This window comes from Phodopus roborovskii, unplaced genomic scaffold (genome assembly GCF_943737965.1).
Source record: "Phodopus roborovskii unplaced genomic scaffold, PHOROB, whole genome shotgun sequence".
Lineage (NCBI taxonomy): Eukaryota > Metazoa > Chordata > Mammalia > Rodentia > Cricetidae > Phodopus > Phodopus roborovskii.
In genome coordinates, this window is record NW_026126448.1 from 18,323,325 (window position 1) to 18,341,076 (window position 17,752).

The window sequence follows — 17,752 nt, forward strand, 5'->3', positions numbered from 1 at the left end:
TGTGTGTGTATGCGTGCGTGCGTGCGTGCGTGTGTGTGTGTGTGTGCGTGTATGCGTGCGTGTGTGTGCGCGTGTGTGTGCATGTGCGTGCATGCATGCGTGCGTGTGTGTGTGCGTGTGTGCGCATGTGCACATGTTCAGGAGGTTGTAGCTGCCCTTCTCTCTTTTAGCTTGGACCTCTGCTGAGCTCAGCTTAAGGAATAGTAGTAGAAGGAAGGACTATTTAATAGAGAGAGAGAAATGCAAAGATAAGGAAACTTCTCCACAATTCTGAAGACCACTATATGGGCCTCAGTGAGAAATGCTATACATCCTTTCCTACTGACTCAGGGTCTTGGAAGTATCTTGGGGAATCCTGTAGGGGGCAAATAAAGGAAATTACCATTCATTAAATATTAATTGTTGTTTGCCAGATGGTGGTGGTGGTGGCACACGCCTTTTATCCCAGCACTCGGGAGGCAGAGGCAGGTAGATCTCTGTGAGTTCAGGCCAGCCTGGTCTATGGAGTGAGTTCCAGGACAGGCTCCAGAGCTACACAGAGAAATCCTGTCTCAAAAAACAAACAAACAAGAGAGAAAGGAATATTAATATGTTGGGGTTTCTATTTATTTATGTTCATTCTCCACCTCCTCCAATGTAAGAATCAAGGTCAGGGCCTCATGTATGCTAGGCAGATGTTCTGTCAGTGAGCTATACTCCAAGGCCCATTAATTCTGTTTTAATTCTGTGCTCTGAGGTGACATCAAGGGGCCTCAGGTAGTAAGGGGCAGATCTGGATATACTAAGCAGGCCTCTTTCTGAAATGAACATGCCATTCACAGAGGAGAAAGAGCTAAAGTCCCATGACTCCCATTAGGCAGAGATTGACAGCCTCACCTCTGTTACCATAACAACTTCTGTTGTCACCACCATTACTATAAGAACTTCTGTTGTACAGAGTAGGGATGGGCAGAAGAAGGAGGCTCTCCATGTCTCCAGATTAATGGAGCCCTGGTTTAGCCTCTTTGGCCTCTACCTCTCTGCTCTCCCCCATGCAAGTAGAATCATCCTTGTCAGAGAGGGCCCAGGAAACAGTTGGTGATGAGGAGTGTACCTTTTCCCTTCCCCATGGAGCCAGGGATTAGCCAGTGCTATAGCCCACCCCATTGGCATCCTCCTGGTCACTCATCTCTCCTCTTTTCCTTCTTCCCAGACCATGGTTGCTGTGGAAACCTAGAATAGTAGCATCACCACAGGGAAAGGCTGGGGAGATGCTCCTCTTGACAGACACTGTTGCCTGCCAGATGTTTCAACCACATCTGGATATACTAAAGGAAAGAAGGGTGAGAAAAGAGATATGGCTCACCCCCACCCTCTGATGTAGTGAGCATAACAGGATGAAAAAAAAATTCGTGAACTCAGAAACATTCCTCCTACGTACTTAGAAAGGGAGAATGAGCCAAAGCTGGTGGTATAAAACTTGGGAAACTGAGGCAAGAGGATGGAAATTTCAAGATCTGCCTGGGCTATAGACTGAGTTCAAGGCCAGCCTGGGAAACTTGCTGAGATCCTGTCTCAAATTAAAAAATAAAAATGAGGGCTGAGATATAGCCTCATGGGAGAGTACTTGACTAACACACATAAGGACCTATGTTTAATCCTAGTACTGGGTGGAGAGAAAAACAGGAGAGAGAGAGAGAGAAAACCTGGTAGATGGCTAAAAATCTGATAGTGGATAAATCTCTTGCTGTGAGAGCCTCATTAAGTGAGTTTGATTCCCAGAACTTATAGTAAAAGCATAGAACTGAGTCCTGGAAGTTGTCCTCTGGCCTCCACACACATATCAGGGTACACACATGTTTGAAGCTCACACACACATATCATGCACATGCACAATATAATAATAACAGTAACAACAACAACCTGGTGGGAGGAAAGGGTGTGGCTTAGAAATCAATCTTAGCGCAGGCTGTAGCTTTGCAGTTACAGCATAGGTAACTGGTCTATAGCTCAGTTTCTCAATTCAAGATCTGTTGCTGCTCAACTTGTGCAGGGCTCAACACAAGAAGCAGAAGGACCTTCCAGCAACGTGGTCCACTGAGGCCAAGACCTCACTGCCCTTTACAGCTGCAGGAGTAATAACCCGGGTGCCTTCCATCACTTCCCCACCCCACCCCCTTCTTTTCTGAGGCAGGGTCTCTCACTAGCAACCCTGGCTGGTGGCCTAGAATCCTCAGATACATCCTCCTGCCTCTGCTTCTTCAGGCCTGGGATTAAAGGTTATGTGGGTGGTGGCGCTCACTTCATTTTTGAGACAGGGTTTCTCACTGAACCTGGGAGTTCATTTTTTTTCTGCTAGACTGGCTAGCCCGCCATGAGCCACCTGCCTTTGTGCCTTTCCTGGAAGTTATGGGGTTACAGGCATAAGCAATCATGCCCAGTTCTTATGTGGGTGCTGAAGTCCCCATGTTTGCAGAGTAAACACCTTACCCATTGATTCATCTTATCTCCCTGGCCTTTCAGGGTTCTTATTTTTATTTATTTATTTATTTATTTTTGTTTTTGAGACAGGATTTTTCTGCACTGAGTGCTAGGATTAAAAGCATACCCCACCACTTCCCAGCTCTCAGTGATTATAGAAGCAGGTAGGTCTGAGTTCAATCAAGGCCACCCTGATTCACACACTGAGTTCCAGGACATCCAAGGCTATGTAGAGAGACCCTGCCATAAACAACCAAACAAAAACAGAGTTTTAAATATATTTTCTTTCATGATCTCCAAACATCTCTCATTTCAAAGTTGAAACTGATTTAGAGTGGCTTAAGAGAATTTGCTCAAGGCCGCCCCATACTGCTAGTACCCACTGAGGTCAGGGCTGACAGCAGCTCTCCTCAGCCAGCACCAGCTGTCCACACAGCATTGCAGACTACTCTGGTCCCTGGGGTCTCCAGCTTCTCTAAAGCCTGTGACCTAAAGCTATCCCACGTCCCCATGCCCTCACCCCCCACCCCCTTGGCACCCACTTTATCATTGAAGTCACCACGGCTCCAGGCCTGGCCCTGAGGCCTGTTCCCTGTAAGCAGAATTCAGCCTCTCAGTCTTCTGGCATCAAATTCTCCAAAGGAATCAAGACCCGGGGGTAGGGAAGGGTGAGAGGGCTCTTCCTCGTTAGCCTCTTTCCTGGAACAGCCAGGGACTTCCACATGGACAAACAGGCCCAAGGGCTCTGCTGATGGTCCTGAATGATTACCCTGGGCTCACTTCTAAGATGTTGAAGTTCTGTGCACACCACTCCCTCCTGTGTAGGGCCTTGAACACTCAGAGGTTCATTCATGCCCCTCTTCCTGAGTCCCTAAGTCAGGGTAGGCCCCTCCTATAGTCCTGAGTTGCATGATTCTCCCAGAAGTTGAAAGACCTAAAAAGTAATGTTAATGATGGACTAACCTGGAAACCAATATCTGTTCCTTGGAATTTGCTAGCTTCCTCTCACAAGGCCCTGAGATAAGAAGAATTCACACTGCCCCTCCTTTCCTGTGAGTCAACAGGTGGTAAATAGGGTCAAGAGATAGCTGTAACTCTGGTTTGCCCAGACAAGATTAATTAGCACACCTGAAGCCCTAAGGTCTGCTGACCCTAATAGCGAGACCATCGGACCTCCAAGGGTCACGTACTCAATGGACAGAGGGTCCCACCCCCTCCCTAAGCTTGTGGGTTTGCCTTTAAAAACACCTGGGCCCAGGGGAGGGGGCTTCTCTCTAGCCTGCGTGCTGGAGGAGCCCGTTTGCGCAAACGTTTCCTGTTCATTAAAGCCTCTTGCATTTTGCAGAAACTGGACTGGACATTGAGTTCTTGGGGTATCGACCGAACCTGGAAGACTCCTCATTCTGAGGGTCTTACAAAGTGAATACTTCAGCCTGTACGTTCTTCCCTGTGGTCTTTCCAAAACAGAGCCGGCACAAGCCAGGAACTTATTTTGAGACAGGATCCTGCCCTATGTAGCTCAGGCTGGCCTCCAACCCAGGATCCTCTTGCCTCCAGGTGCCTGAATAACTGTTGAATCAAGCAGACCAGCAGCACATGGCAGTAATCTCAGGAGACAGAGGGAGGGGAATCTTTAGTTCAAGGTCAACGTAGGCTGCACATTGAGATGTTGATTTGGTAATTATTAAACAGAAACCCGCTGAACTAAGCAATGGACTCCACTTTCCTCACCGGTGAAAAGGGAGACGTTCAGTGCGACCATGTCCTGAAGCAGCAGGCTACAATCATCACTACAATGGGTCTCATTTAAAAAGTGTTTTAATGTGACAAGCAGGCTACTGGAGAAATCAGAGGAAGGACTGAGGGCAGCAGAGGGCTGCAGCTTTCTGGCAGTTAAGGTGGCCATGGCTGGAAGAGCCGCCTAAATAGAATTTCTGAAGCAGTTAAGTGCAGAACGACCCCAACGCAAGCTCAGAGGTCAGAAAAAACTTGGAGTGCTCTCTGGGAGTTGTGGGGAGCAGGACTGCGGGGTGGGGGTGGGGTGAGGGGAGGTGGGGGGAGGGGGCGCCAGCAAGAGACATTCCGCAGGGAGGGGCAAGCACGTGTGGGGCTAGTCCGGGAAGCAAAGTCAAGTTCGTCCAGTGCAGGTGAGGCACTAGGCAGCTCAGCCACCTACAGGGCCCAGGGCGACTCCTGTCCACTGGGAGGGGAGGAGCACGCGGGCTCAGGGGCCACTAGACCGTGCTTGTTGTCTGGGCTCAAGTTCGCTTCTACTTACGGTGATCGCGTCTTTAGCCACTGAGCCTCCGCGCTTCTCCTGCAGGAAGATGACCTAGGGCTGGTGAAATAGGTCAGCAGGTAAAAGCATTTGCTGACAAGCCTGACGACCTCATTCAATACAAGGGCCCACACGGTGGAAGGAGAAACGTGACTCCCCCATGTTACAACGTCCCTCACCTCAATACACGCGCCTACACACACACTCACACAATAAGTGTAAAACAACAACAACAAAAAAGGTGCCATAAGGTTCAGGCGGCGTTTTCCTAGCGTCGCACCAGCTCAAGAGCGAGTTTTGTTTTGTTTTGTGTATGGCTGTGGGTGGGTGCTCTTCTTGGGTTGTGGGGAGCACCCGCAGCCTGGGTGGGGAAGGGTTAGGTGGCACGGGCAGGACCACGGACGGCGCCGACATAGGTGCCTGAGGGTTTGTGGGGGTTGGGGGGGGAGGGCACCAACTCCTAGCGGGAGTGCAAGCCCTGGCTTCCTATTTCGGGAGCAAGGGGTGTGGGCCACGCTCATCATGTGATGCAAAGGCTATTTAAAGAGGCTCTCCAGCCGGGAACCGCGGTTCTGAGTTCCTGCACGCCTTGCCTTTCATCACACCATGGCGGACGCCTTTGTCGGCACCTGGAAGCTAGTGGACAGCAAGAATTTTGATGACTACATGAAGTCACTCGGTGAGTGGACCGCGAGCGCGGAATACCGGGCGTGGAGGGCCCGCAAGCCCATCCTACTGCTGAGTTCTAGCTGGAGTGCCACGAGCGCCTCCTGCACGCTCCTGCTAGTCCAGGATGGAAAGACCGGCACGGAGGGTGGCATGGGCTGGAGCTTTCCGGCCTCCTGAGAGGGGGCTGTCATGATCCGAATCTGGGGAGTTAGGTAGCTAGGGAGAAGGCGTTCAGGGGAAGCAGCTTTGGTTGCAGAGGTCCGGCTTGGGTGGCACTTTCTAGAAAGCGAGGTATGTGATCTGAGCTGAGATGAGAGTTGAATCAAAGAGCAGAAGGCGGGGGGCTGGAGCAGCAGGAGAAAGCAAACATGAGCATGGGTGGTCTAGAAACTGAATCCGGAAAGGGAATAGAGCAAATGCGAGCGTACTATAGGAGGAAATACCCAGGAGCCTCGAGGAAAACCAGTGAGTTGGATCTGGGAAGAGGCACAGTCAGCCATGGCCCCTACCCCTCCATGTTGGATAGTGAAGGTGCTCTGGAAGGTGCCCTCGTTCTCACCTGTGTGTTCACCTGCAATGTGTGCAACCCTCCCCCAGTCAGTTTACAGGCACTGCTGATAGGATAGGGCAAGACCACCAGCACACATGGGTCTCCTACGCACATCTCACACCTGTTCATGCCAGCGATAGGGTGAAGAAAGCAGAGGGTGCCAGAAGCAAGGTCAAGGGCTGTGAAGGGGGAGTGCGGTTTGGGAAGAATAAAGCTTCCTACAACCTCATTGGTAAGATCTGTGAAAATGGAGCTCCCGGCCTGGCTTGGCTAGAAAAACAGCCTAGTGATAGGAAAGCCCAGGATTTCCTTTTGTCGCTCCTGAAGACTGAACTTAAACTCTTGTGCATGGCAGGCCAGTACTGAGTCACACACCCTCCTCCCTTTTTACCTTGTGTGACAGGGTCTCACTAACTTACCCAGGTTGGCCTCTAACTTGTAACCTGCTAGTCCAGCCTTCTAAGTAGATGAAAACCCAGAACCACCTAGAGTTCTTCTCATTCCAGCATAGCCTGGGGGTGGGAGATGGTCTGATGGCCTGCGTGTGGGGAATTGCAGTGGGAATGACCCACTGCCCCAAGACTGGCCCTAGCCCTTCCTTCCTTGCTTTGGCTTTAGGTAAAGGCCCTTCCTGTGAAGTTCTTGGCTATACCATTCTAGTCTACTAGGTTGGGGCCTGGAAAACTGGGCTGTGTCATGACTGAGCTAGATTCTGTTCCTTCTTCTGAGGAAGAAGGGTTGGATTATGATATGTGTGTGTAGGTTCCTCTTACCTACTTCCAGATCTTCGATGAAACAGGATAGAGCATTTTTGTCACTTTGGTTTTGGGATTGGAACCCAAGTCTTGCACATGCTAGGCAAGCACCATGACTCAGTCTCTGCTGCAGCCCGAGCTCCCATCAGCACCTACACTGAGAACCATACATTCTTCAGGACAGAAGCTGGGTTTCTTTTTGTTTTGAGACAGGGTCTCACTGTGTAGCCTTGGCCATCCTGGAGCTGTCTATGTAGACCAGGTTCTCTCACCTCTGCCTCCCCAGCACTGGGGTTAGAGGCATGCACCCATACCCAGCAATTTGGTCATTCTTGATAGGTAGGGAGTACAAGATTGCCCAAGTTTAGTTCTGCCTTCCCAAGCCAAAGTTCTAAGTCCTGAAACGGAGCTGCAGTCGCTTTTCCAATCCTTTTTGCCTCAGTACATGTTGTCTTCAGGCCATGTGCTTTGGATGCTGACAGAAACTAGGGTCTTCAGCAGGCTGAGCACTTGATTGTCCCAAGCTACACCTCAGCACAAAGCCGCTTCTTCTGTTAGGAGACTGAGAGTCCCTTTAACCTGAACATAGAAAAGAGCTGAAGCCCAGTGAAGAGCAGATCCACCCCAGCTCTCAGCCATGAATGGCTTCATTAGCAGCACCTTACATCTGTGGGTGGGCCCCAGGAAAACAGCTGGTTCCCTGCTGAGGCCTAACTCACTCAGATACCAGTAAGTAAAGCCTTATCTGAACCAAAGCAGCCTAGTATATGACTACAGGTACTGATGGTGGCTTTAAGACACTTTGGGACTCTAGGTCACTAAACACTGAGTTTATTTATTTATCCTTTTGGAAACGGTCTTATGTAGCTCATGTTCTGGAGCTATGCAGCCCAAGGTGGCCTTTAATTCTTGGCAATTCTCTTGCATCAGCCTCCTGAGTGAGACTGGAGGCAGGAGTCACTGGGCTCGGCTTGTTTGACTTTGGATAAGACAGCACACTCTCTTGGCCTCATTTGTAAATTGCAAGTAATAAAAATTATACTTAGGTTGGGTGGTGGTGGCACATGCCTTTAATCCCAGCACTCAGGAGGCAGAGGAAGGCGGATCTCTGTTAGTTCAAGACCAGCCTGATCTACAAGAGCTAGTTCCAGGACAGACTCCAAAGACACAGATAAACCTCATCTGGAAACAAAACAAAACCCTATGCTTAGGGCTGCTTCAAAATTATTTGGCTACCCCTGCAGAGCTTGTTTAGTGTACCTAGCAAATACACAGGGCCATACCCATATTCCTATATCAGGCTGCCTCCTGCCTTATTGCTGAGGACAGCTCAGCTCAGCATGTGCTGGGGCCAGGGAACAGATAGTCAGCAATGGAAGATTCCAAGGAAGCTGCAACCCAAGTGGGTGAAGGCTTGGCCTACCAGGTCTGTGTACTTCACCTGCTTGTGGACACCTGGGACCTTGCCTAGGACTCAGATCTGATGATAAAGTCTCCCCAGGGACTTCAACTCAGTCCCTAAATCTGTAGGAGACAAAACTCCCTTGTATTCCTTTCTAGCCAGGGGTCCTTGAGCTGTAGCATTGCTACACAGAGGGCGGAGCACTGATGTCCCAGGGTGAAAAACAGCAGACATTGTTGGACTCTGGAAGGCTGTTGACTATTTCTTCAGTGGCAGCAGGGGCTCTGCTCTGGAGGTGGTACAGGGATTAGCAGCTTCAATCTGACTTGTGACCCTGGGTTTAAACTCCATTGCTGTTTGCATCTGCAGGGGACAGGACTAATCAACCGGCCAGGCAGGGCCATATAGGTGGTTCATGCCCCTTGATACCTCACTCTGATTTCCACTGTTGCTGACCCTCCCCCTCCCCTCTCATCAGCCTAACAGCTGCAGAGCTAGGAAAAAGACTGAATGGGAGAATGGCCACACAAAGACACTGGCCACTATGGCCCTTTCCTCATGGCTGTACAATGCCTCTCTACCCCCACTAATTCTCAGCCATCTGCCCCTGCCCTTAGGTGTGGGCTTTGCCACCAGACAGGTGGCTAGCATGACCAAGCCTACCACAATCATCGAGAAGAACGGGGACACTATAGTCATAAAGACACACAGCACCTTCAAGAACACAGAGATCAGCTTCCAGCTGGGAGTGCAGTTCGATGAGGTAACGGCAGACGACAGGAAGGTCAAGGTGAGTCCCAGAAGGGGATGCAGGGTACTGAGACACTGTAGGGTAAGAGGCTGGCCCTCGCTTAGCTGCTTGGCTCTGTACCCCAGTGGGTAGGCTGTCATAGATTTAGACTAACCAGGTTCATATAAAGCCTGTTCAGTGCTGGGATGCCCCAGGGGCCAAGTATAACCTCTGGCCTGTTTCCTCCTCATTATCCTGGGCACCTGTCAGCTGCCACTGGAGTGGGCAGCAGAGCCAAGATGTTCTTCTGACCTTGTTCCCAGCCCCAGCTGAATGACCTTGTGCACCAAGGTATGCAGTAGCTCTAAGGACTTCAGCAGCCATGGCTGTGACCTGACATGCTTTAGGAATGATGCCCAGAAGTCAATGCCCTGGACTGAGGACATTCAGGCTCTGTCAGCAAAGGAGGCAGCTGAGAACAAAAGGCTGAGCCCTATTTACAGGTTTCCTCTTCTGCAGCTCCCAGGCTAGGGCACTGACCCTGACAAACTGTTTGCAGGGCCACCAGCTGACAGCCAGAGAGCCATGCTCCAAGATTTGCATTCACCAACATGAATGTTGTAGGTGTTTGTAGTCTCCAAGTATTTATTTCAGGGTATGGGAGGGAGAACCTACCACCATTGTTGCTCAATTACCTCATGGCAGTTTATCTTGTCAGCTTGCTAAAACCTCCCAGCACTGGTCCAGGCACAGAACTCAGGGTTGCTGACATCTATAGCTATAGGTTGTCCCTATACCAGTATCCCCTGCATTGTAACCCTAAAATTGATCTATTTGGCTCTTTCCTCAGCACAGTTGCCTCCATAAAGAACAGGGTAGGTGCAGGTCTTGCTGATGCAGAGAATCTGAAGCCCAGCCCAGGACCACACAACAGGCTAGCAGTGGCTCAGGGATGGTGCCCTGAGATGACAATCTAGATTGGATGGAGGAGGCTTAACTAAACCCTTAACTTGTCACCTTTTTGTGGGACCAGATCCCACATTAAATACAATAGTGGCCCTCTGGGATGTTTGGGCCAATAATTAACTGATGAGTTGACAAAAGACAATGGGGAATAAATATGCCATATGGACAACACAAGGCATGAGTGATCAAACACAGCCATCGCCCTTCTTGACTCCTGCTCAACAAACCCTGCTTAGTTCCCTAGTTCTGGCCTTCAGCTCCCAAATTCCTAGAGAAGAGAGATCTGGGGAAGCTGCCAAACCAAACCAGCTGATATAGGCTGGCAGACTAAGAACCAAGGGGCACTGGAGCCAGAGCTGAAGAACACTCCAAGGACACCTGGTCCTGGGACCTTGCAATTGCTGCTCTTTTGACAGTTGAGGGGGTCACGTGATATAAAGGACATCTAATTTTCTGATATATCGAAAGGGTCTTTTAGACACTGATATGCACAAGACTAGAAAGACCTTCTGGATCCCTCTTTGGCTAGTCTCAGAGAAAGGGATGGACTTGAGGGGACTGCTCTTCTGAACTATGTCTCAGCCTGAGCTCCTCTTGGAGGCTTGTGCCAGGGGCTGAGCCACCTGCTGCACCCATTGCCTGAACCCTCCCCCATAGGCGGCCACAAAGCAGGAATCCTGTGTAGCTGTGTTAGAGGTGGGCTGCCTGAATGCTCGCCCTAGCACTAGTTAGGACCAGTTAGGTTCCTGATCTGTCTTGCCTTTCGATTCTGGCTCTGGTCACAGCTTAGACTCTACCTCTTTCCACAGTCAATCGTGACACTGGATGGAGGCAAGCTTGTCCATGTGCAGAAGTGGGACGGGCAGGAGACTACACTTACAAGGGAGCTATGTGATGGGAAACTCATCCTGGTAAGATGGGCAGTGGCGGCGCCTCACAGCGAGTGCCATGTTTTCTTCAGCCCAGGTCCTTCCTGGGGGCCAGAGGAACTAGGACAGAGAAGCAGGGATGGGGGTTCAAGTATCAGCCTAAAGGCTGCCTGACTCTGGACACGTCACCTCTGTAACCGTGAGGACTGCCGGGAAGGCCGTACGCCAAAAGTGCCATCAAAATGGGAAGAATGCAGCAGGTGCCCATAAAAGCTTCTTCTGCCCACTGTTCCCCAAGAAGCAGAAAGCAGGGCCAGTTGGTCCCAGCCTCTGTAGGAGCAGCTGCCACCCCATCCTCTCTTGGGGAGGAATGCAGACATCTGCAGGAGCAGGCTTGTGCCTGGTGGGCACTGCTAGGGAACAGTGCCCTCCTTATTCACCCACTTGTCTATTTCTGGCTTTCTGCAAATACCTCTGGTCTAGACAGGGCGGGATACAACCAGGCCTGCAGATCTGCTTTGGGACAAGTTTGAGAGCTTCACCGGGAGAATGTAGCCTTGTAGCATGGCCCCTGCACCAGAAGCATGGAGAGCACTCTCAGCACCACACACCTGTGGCCCAGTGGAACCTGCTATTGCACCGGAGTCACATGGGCCTGGGGTCCCCACTGAGTTAGGAGTGAGGTGCCCCTAGCTCTGATGGGGAGGTAACAAACAGGACCATATTCACTGGGCAGTTAAGACTACAGTGACTGCTTGGCTTTCTTGTATCACAATAATGGGTGGTTACAAGAGGGGGAAAAAGTTGGTAGGTTTCTTCTAAGGGTCCGTTTTCTCAAACATCTTTAAAATGGGAATTATAACACCTATCTTAAAAGATCTGTATCAGAAAGAAACTCCTGGCATACAACAGGTGTCCAAGTGCTGACCAGGATGAGGGTGGGGACATTCCCTTTCTTATTCCCTCTCTTGCTCTGCCCTGTCTGACTCTATCTTTCCTTCCAGACACTCACCCATGGCAATGTGGTGAGCACCCGAACTTACGAGAAGGAGGCGTGACGCTGCTGCACCTCGCTGACTGTTCCTCTGCCAGCTGGCTACCCCTTTGACTCAGCACCATGTTGCCTCATCTTTTTCCTCTGGTGTTTGTATAAATACACTTTGGCTGGGATTTTTCTGGAGATTGGGGCACCAGCCTGTATCCAAGTTCTCATTGTGTGTGTGGTTTATTTTTTAAAACTGTACCCAAAGGGTGCTCCGAGGTCAATAAAGCAGAGCCAAGGCCACCCAGTTGCTTTTGCCTTTGGTCTTCCTTTCCTGTGTGTCTTAGGCTGAAATGACAGCCTGTGGTTCACTCGGTAAACAACTCTGGTAAGGAGCCCAGATGGACAGTCTCTCGACACTGGTGAGGCCACAACAGCCTTGTGCAACACCATGGTCGGATGAGCTAGCTGTCTGAGGGCCACTTCACGCCCACTCTGCACACCTACTCCTGGATTGGCTCTGCTGTGTGCTGTGCTCTTGGAGGACAGGCTCAGGACAGGGTCCAGGGACCACTGTGGTGGGAGGTGACTGCTAACTTCCCATTCATGCCCCAGTGGGCCCCTAAGGTTATATCTTACTGGTTTTCTAATCAGCCCAGGTAAAGAGGTCTTAACTATAGAGGCGAGAGCTTTTAAGTGACCAAGAAAGCTGTGACTTGCCATTGGCTTCGTGCCTCAGCTTGGCCTCTTTTCAGGGTCTCGAATAACATAGTGTTTTCTGTGAACTAAATGTGTTAGGTCTATAAGTTCCCCAGGAAGGATTACAGGAATAAAGCCTTCTGGAAAGTTTAAAACCAAACGCATTTCCGTTTATGCCAGGAATTTAAGCAGAGACCTGAAATGGAACCAGTCACTCACATGGCGATAGACAGAAAGCAGAACAATGACCTTGGCTTCAGATCTCTGGTTCAGCAGTCACTGCAAAGACTGTTCTCTGCACACAGCCTTCACTTTGAGCACAGGATGAGAGAATGGAGACGGGAACAACACTCCTCCCTCCCGCCTCTATTAGAGGCGGCAGAGTCCACTCACAACTGACCACAGACAGTAGGCAAGCAGGGGCTGCTCACTTCGCTCCCCCACCACAGCCAGGCCCACCTCTACAGCCGCACTTGTGGCTCTAGCCTGGACCCCTGCAAAGGAATTTAGCTCTGGCAGTGGCAGCTGGGGAAGGTACTAGAACCTTCTGCTGAATGAGGAATTCGTGTACACGAATGCAATGGCTGGGGGTTGGGGGTGTCACTTGCAAAGGGATGAGAAGCAATAAGGAAAAAAACATTTTGGGAGCTGCCCTCTAGCTTCTTGCTGCTCAAGGAGAAGCTATCTGAGACCACGGGGACAGAGTCGGTGGGGTAGGAGGCCATATTCTCACTACTGAGTCTTTCCAGGAGCCAGGGCTGCCATGGCCCATCCCACCCTCATTCCTTATGCTTCTTGTGCTTCTTCTTTTTCTTCTTCTTCTTTGTAGCCTTGCTGTCTTTTGATGCATGCCTTGCCTTCTTGCCCATATCACTCTCAGAGTCAGAGCTGTCACAGTCAGATGACTTCTTGTCTCTGTGTTTCTTTTTCTTCTTTTCCTAAGAGGAATGTAAAATTTCAATATGCACGTGTCGTGTCTCTCCTTTAATATCAAAACCACAGCAGACGACCGATAAGTGAGATAGAGCTGAGTGTGGTGCACACCTACGATCCCAGCACTTGGAAAGTGGGAGCGGGAAGATCATGAGTTCAAGGTCAGGAAGAACTGCATAAGACCCTGCAAAAGCTGTACAGTGGTAGTGCACCAAGCAGATCGCTGAGTTTGAGGCCAGCCTGCTTTACAGAGTAAGTTCCAGGACTGCCAGAACTACACAGAGAAACCTGTCTCAAAAAACCAAAACCAAACCAAAAACCCTGCAAAAAGAAACCTGGGCAAAGATACACACGCCTTTAAGTCCAGTGCTACAGGGGCAGATTTGGGAGGGTATACACAGTAAGCTTCAGACTAGCTAGGCTATAAAATGCAGTAAAATCCCAAATGAAAGACAGAGAGACAGAAAGAGAGAACTACAACACACAACACTTGTAGATTTTATCGTACTTATACCGTGTTGAAACTGTGCTGATGTGTACAACATGGACATACTACCATGCTTACAAACACACACTTATTTAATGCCCAGAAGACTCCTGGAGCTGGAGTTAGTTGCAGGTGAGTGTGAGACGCCCAGTGTGGGCTCTGGGAACTGAACTCCACCAGCACATGTACTTTTAGCCACGAGGCATCTCTCCAGTCCAATGCTTCTGTTTTAAAAAAACTAGCACCTACTCTTTCCTGCTTTGTAATGGGGGATGTCCTTCTGTATGCTGTGAATATGTTTCTCTTATCGGTTGATGGACAGGCAGGATTTAGCCAGGTGGGAAATCCAAACAGGGACAGAGAAAGGTAGTAGGCGGAGTCAAAGAGACCGTGTAGCTACTGTGAAGGTAGGACACCCAGGCATTCTCCGATAAGGTAAGGCCACATGGAGACACACAGATTAATAGTTATGGGTTAGTAATTAAGAGACAACTAGCCAATAAGAAGCCTGAACCATCAGTCAGTTTATAATTTATATAAGCCTCTATGTGTGTTCATTCGGAACTAAACGGTTTTGGGACTGGGCGGGACAGAAATATGTCCACAGTGCTGGGACTCGAGCCCCTCCCTCCCCCCAATACATGCTGAGCATGGAAGATGGATCTCAGTGAAGGATCTCCTGTTTGCCTGCATGACCTACCAGGTGTCACACAGACCTAGCCCTGAGTTCTACTTACTTTTCTATAGCCTTGGCAAGTCATCTCACCTCACTGAGGTCTAGCTGCTACAAATGGAAAACAGATAAGAATAGCACCCATGTCACATGGCTGTGATGATTCAATGAAATAGTATCCATGTCGTCGAGAAGCTGAAAGCACCTGTCCCAGATTAAAGAGGCAGAGTTGAAATCTGTGTGTACATGATGGAAAGGAAGTATCTCCTGAGAAGAGCATGCCCTCTCCCATGAAGGTGACAGGGTGCCTCACAGTATGGTGGTCAGAATAGCAATCTTAGAGTAAGACAATTAAATTCCAGCTCTGCCACTTGAGTCACCGGTCACTGGGACAAAGGACTTGTTCAAACAGTATTTACTTTGAAAGAATGATATGCGAATAAGTTCTAAGCCTGACACATTTCAGGCACCCAGCAATACCTAACACTCTCCTTACACCCAGCTCTGGGAGGCTGAGCCCACAACTTTGCATACCAGCCAAGTGCTCTCCCACGGACTAACATCTCCACCAACTACAAATATTGCTTTTTATTTCAGTAATTTCCAGGGTCTTCTCACTGTCTCAGCAAATAAGCCAAAGTTTTCTTCAATAAATATTGTAGAGAGTAGAGAAAATGCTCTAACAATCATGGATGGGAGCAGCTGAAAGGTGGCAAGTCCATGGTTTGGTTTAAGTTTGGCACCTTCCTGGGTACTGTGGGCTTGAGAGTCCTGGCAAAATAAATAAGCCCATAGCCTGGGAGGGGAAAGAGAAGCACAATACTGCTTTCAGATCCCTTATAATAATCTGCTGGCATTTTTAGTTTAGTTTTTGTATTTTCAGACAGTTTCACTATTTGCCCAGGCTGGCCTGGGACTCATGATGTAGACTGGTCTAGCCTGTCCATTCTGCTTTCCCCAGTGCTGTGATTACTGGCACATCATCCTCATGCCTCATCTCCACTAACTTACCTGTAAGTGCTCTCAGAGACATAAGAGCATCGACACACAGATGACTCCCTTATCTTTTGCTTTAGCTTCTGCCCTGAACCTGAAGTGTATCAAATGCCTACTTCACAGTATACTCAGGTACGCGACAGGCACCTCAGTCCCTACACCTAGCCCCTCTCTCAAACTTAACCTTGTCCAGCTCCCCTTCCCACCTTCATAGACAGCAATTCAAAGTAAACTCCCTTCCCACTTCCCCACAGGGTCTCTCTGTGCATCCATGGCTGCCCTGATACTCCATCTGTAGACCAGACTGACCTCGAACTCCCAGAGCTCTGCCTGCCTCTGCCTCCCGAGTGCTGGGATTAAAGGTGTCACCACCATGGCCTGGCTCACACTAAAACCTTAACTGCTTCTCGAGTGTCTCTCCTCCAGTTACAGTCCAAACTATTGATGCCATCTTTACCAGACCCCTTCCTACCTTACACCCAATCTCTCAACAGTCTCAACCCCACCTTCAGAATACACCCAAACATCACCTCCTTTCTCATCATCTCTACAGCTTCTCGATAGTACAAGCCCCAGAGCCTTTCATCTGGGTCATCAATGTCTGTCAGCCTGCCTGCTTTTAGCCTTACTTTCTGACCAGCCAGTTTCCATATAGCAGCCAGAACAATCTTCTTAAAAAGGAAGGCAGAGGGCTGGAGAGATGGCTCAGTGGTTAAGAGCACTGTCTGCTCTTCCAAAGGTCCTGAGTTCAATTCCCAGCAACCACAAGGTGGCTCACAGCCATTTGTAATGAGATCTAGTGCCCTCTTCTGGCCTGCAGGGAAAGCATGTAGACAGAACACTGTATACATAATAAATAAATACTAAAAAAAAAAAAGGAAGGCAGAGGCAGGAGGATCTCTGTGAGTTCAAAGCCAGGCTAGTCTACAGAGTGAGTGCTAGGTCATACATAGTGAGACCCTGTTTCCTTACACCAGCAACGAGGCCCTCTGTGGTCTCTAGACTCCTCTCCTTCCACTCACTTTCTTTTATCCTACCCACACTGGCTTCCTCACTGCTCCTCAAGTGTGCCAAGCTCATTCCCAGCCCCCAGCTACTGAACCGCTGAAGTCCTCATTTGCTTCTCCACTTCAGATAAATGTACTTATCCAAACAATACTTTAAAACAAAAAAAATGTTTTGAGAGATAGCCTTGCTATATGCAGACCAGGCAGGCCCTGAACTTGGAATCTCCCTGCCTCAGCTTCTCATGTGCTGAAATAACAAGGGCACACCATTACATGACAATTCAGTGACAGTTCATAAGAGTGGCTTACCCAAATAGCATCCTATCTAAAATGCCAAAACAGGGCTGGGGTGTAGCTCAGTGGCAGAGCACTTAACTACCACGTACAAGGTGCTGGATTCAACCCCTACACCACAAAACAAACAACTCCAGAACTATTTTCTCCGTGGCATTTGCACTACCAGATATATGAATGTCATGTAGTATTTGCTACCAGTTCACTGTATCACCTCCCTTAGATCACAATGCATGCTTTCATTTTGCACTCAGTGACTAGAATAGAGGTTCACAGAACAGAAGTCTCATGAGTGCACAGAGGTAAAGTACGGTGTGTGAGGGAATGGTGGAAGATCATTTTATTTAGGAGATGTGGAAATAAAGTATCTGGGTACAGGGGCTCCACTTGTAATCTTAGTATCCGGTAGAGGGAGAAAGGAAGATCAAGCATTTAAGATCATCCTCCACTACACAGTGAGTCAGAGGCCAGACCATGTCTCAAAAAGGATGGTGGGGGAAGGTGGGAGGGGGAGATGGCTCAGCAGGTAAAGCACTTGCTGTACAAACCTGGTGACTGAGTTCAGCCTCCAGAACCCCCAGAAAGTAGAAGGAGAGAATTGGCTCCAAGAAGCTGTCCTCTGACCTCTAAACATGCATGTACTGGCACATGCATGCCAGCACTCCCACATCATACACACGCTAAAATAACACATTTTTTAAAAAAAAGAACTGGAGGCACCAACAGCTTCTGAGCAGACTGCACTGGGCAGCTCTGTGCTGGCAGGACTGGTAGTCTGTTCTAGATAGGCACCATTAGTTCCCTGGACAGTAGGATAGCATAGCCAATGATGTCCCTACTACTCATTCTTCTGTAAAAGGTGTTGTAGACAGCAATTACATTATCTACATCAAAGGAGACAATTACACTGGAATAAATGTAGCTAGATTTTACTATAATTAGTAGGCAGCCTGGTCCCTAGAGTATGTGTTTCCTCATAATTTAGCACTAATTTATAAAGAT

The 17,752-nt window shown here is 49.2% G+C and overlaps 2 protein-coding genes across 5 annotated transcripts in view; one reads left to right on the plus strand and one right to left on the minus strand.

Annotated features, from left to right (window-relative positions):
• The first annotated feature begins 5,248 nt into the window (after window positions 1–5,248).
• Fabp3 (fatty acid binding protein 3) lies at window positions 5,249–11,968 on the plus strand. The gene is made up of 4 exons (XM_051188931.1): window positions 5,249–5,417; window positions 8,732–8,904; window positions 10,620–10,721; window positions 11,684–11,968. The coding sequence occupies exons 1-4, from the start codon at window positions 5,345–5,347 to the stop codon at window positions 11,735–11,737; spliced, it is 402 nt and encodes a 133-aa protein (XP_051044888.1). The 5' UTR covers window positions 5,249–5,344; the 3' UTR covers window positions 11,738–11,968.
• A 540-nt stretch (window positions 11,969–12,508) lies between these two features.
• Zcchc17 (zinc finger CCHC-type containing 17) overlaps window positions 12,509–17,752 on the minus strand; it is a 41,161-nt gene continuing 35,917 nt past the window's right edge. For all 4 annotated transcript variants that reach the window (XM_051188927.1, XM_051188929.1, XM_051188928.1 and 1 more), the window contains one exon: window positions 12,509–13,298. In XM_051188927.1, coding sequence (XP_051044884.1) covers window positions 13,140–13,298 — 159 coding nt within the window. In that variant the 3' untranslated portion in view covers window positions 12,509–13,139. The remainder of the gene's footprint in view (window positions 13,299–17,752) is intronic.

Coding starts and splice junctions, on each gene's coding strand:
- Fabp3 (XM_051188931.1), top strand. CDS start 5,345: ATGGCGGACGCCTTTGTCGGCACCTGGAAGCTAGTGGACAGCAAGAAT. Junction 5,418..8,731: donor TGACTACATGAAGTCACTCG/GTGAGTGGACCG, acceptor CCCTGCCCTTAG/GTGTGGGCTTTGCCACCAGA. Junction 8,905..10,619: donor CAGACGACAGGAAGGTCAAG/GTGAGTCCCAGA, acceptor CTCTTTCCACAG/TCAATCGTGACACTGGATGG.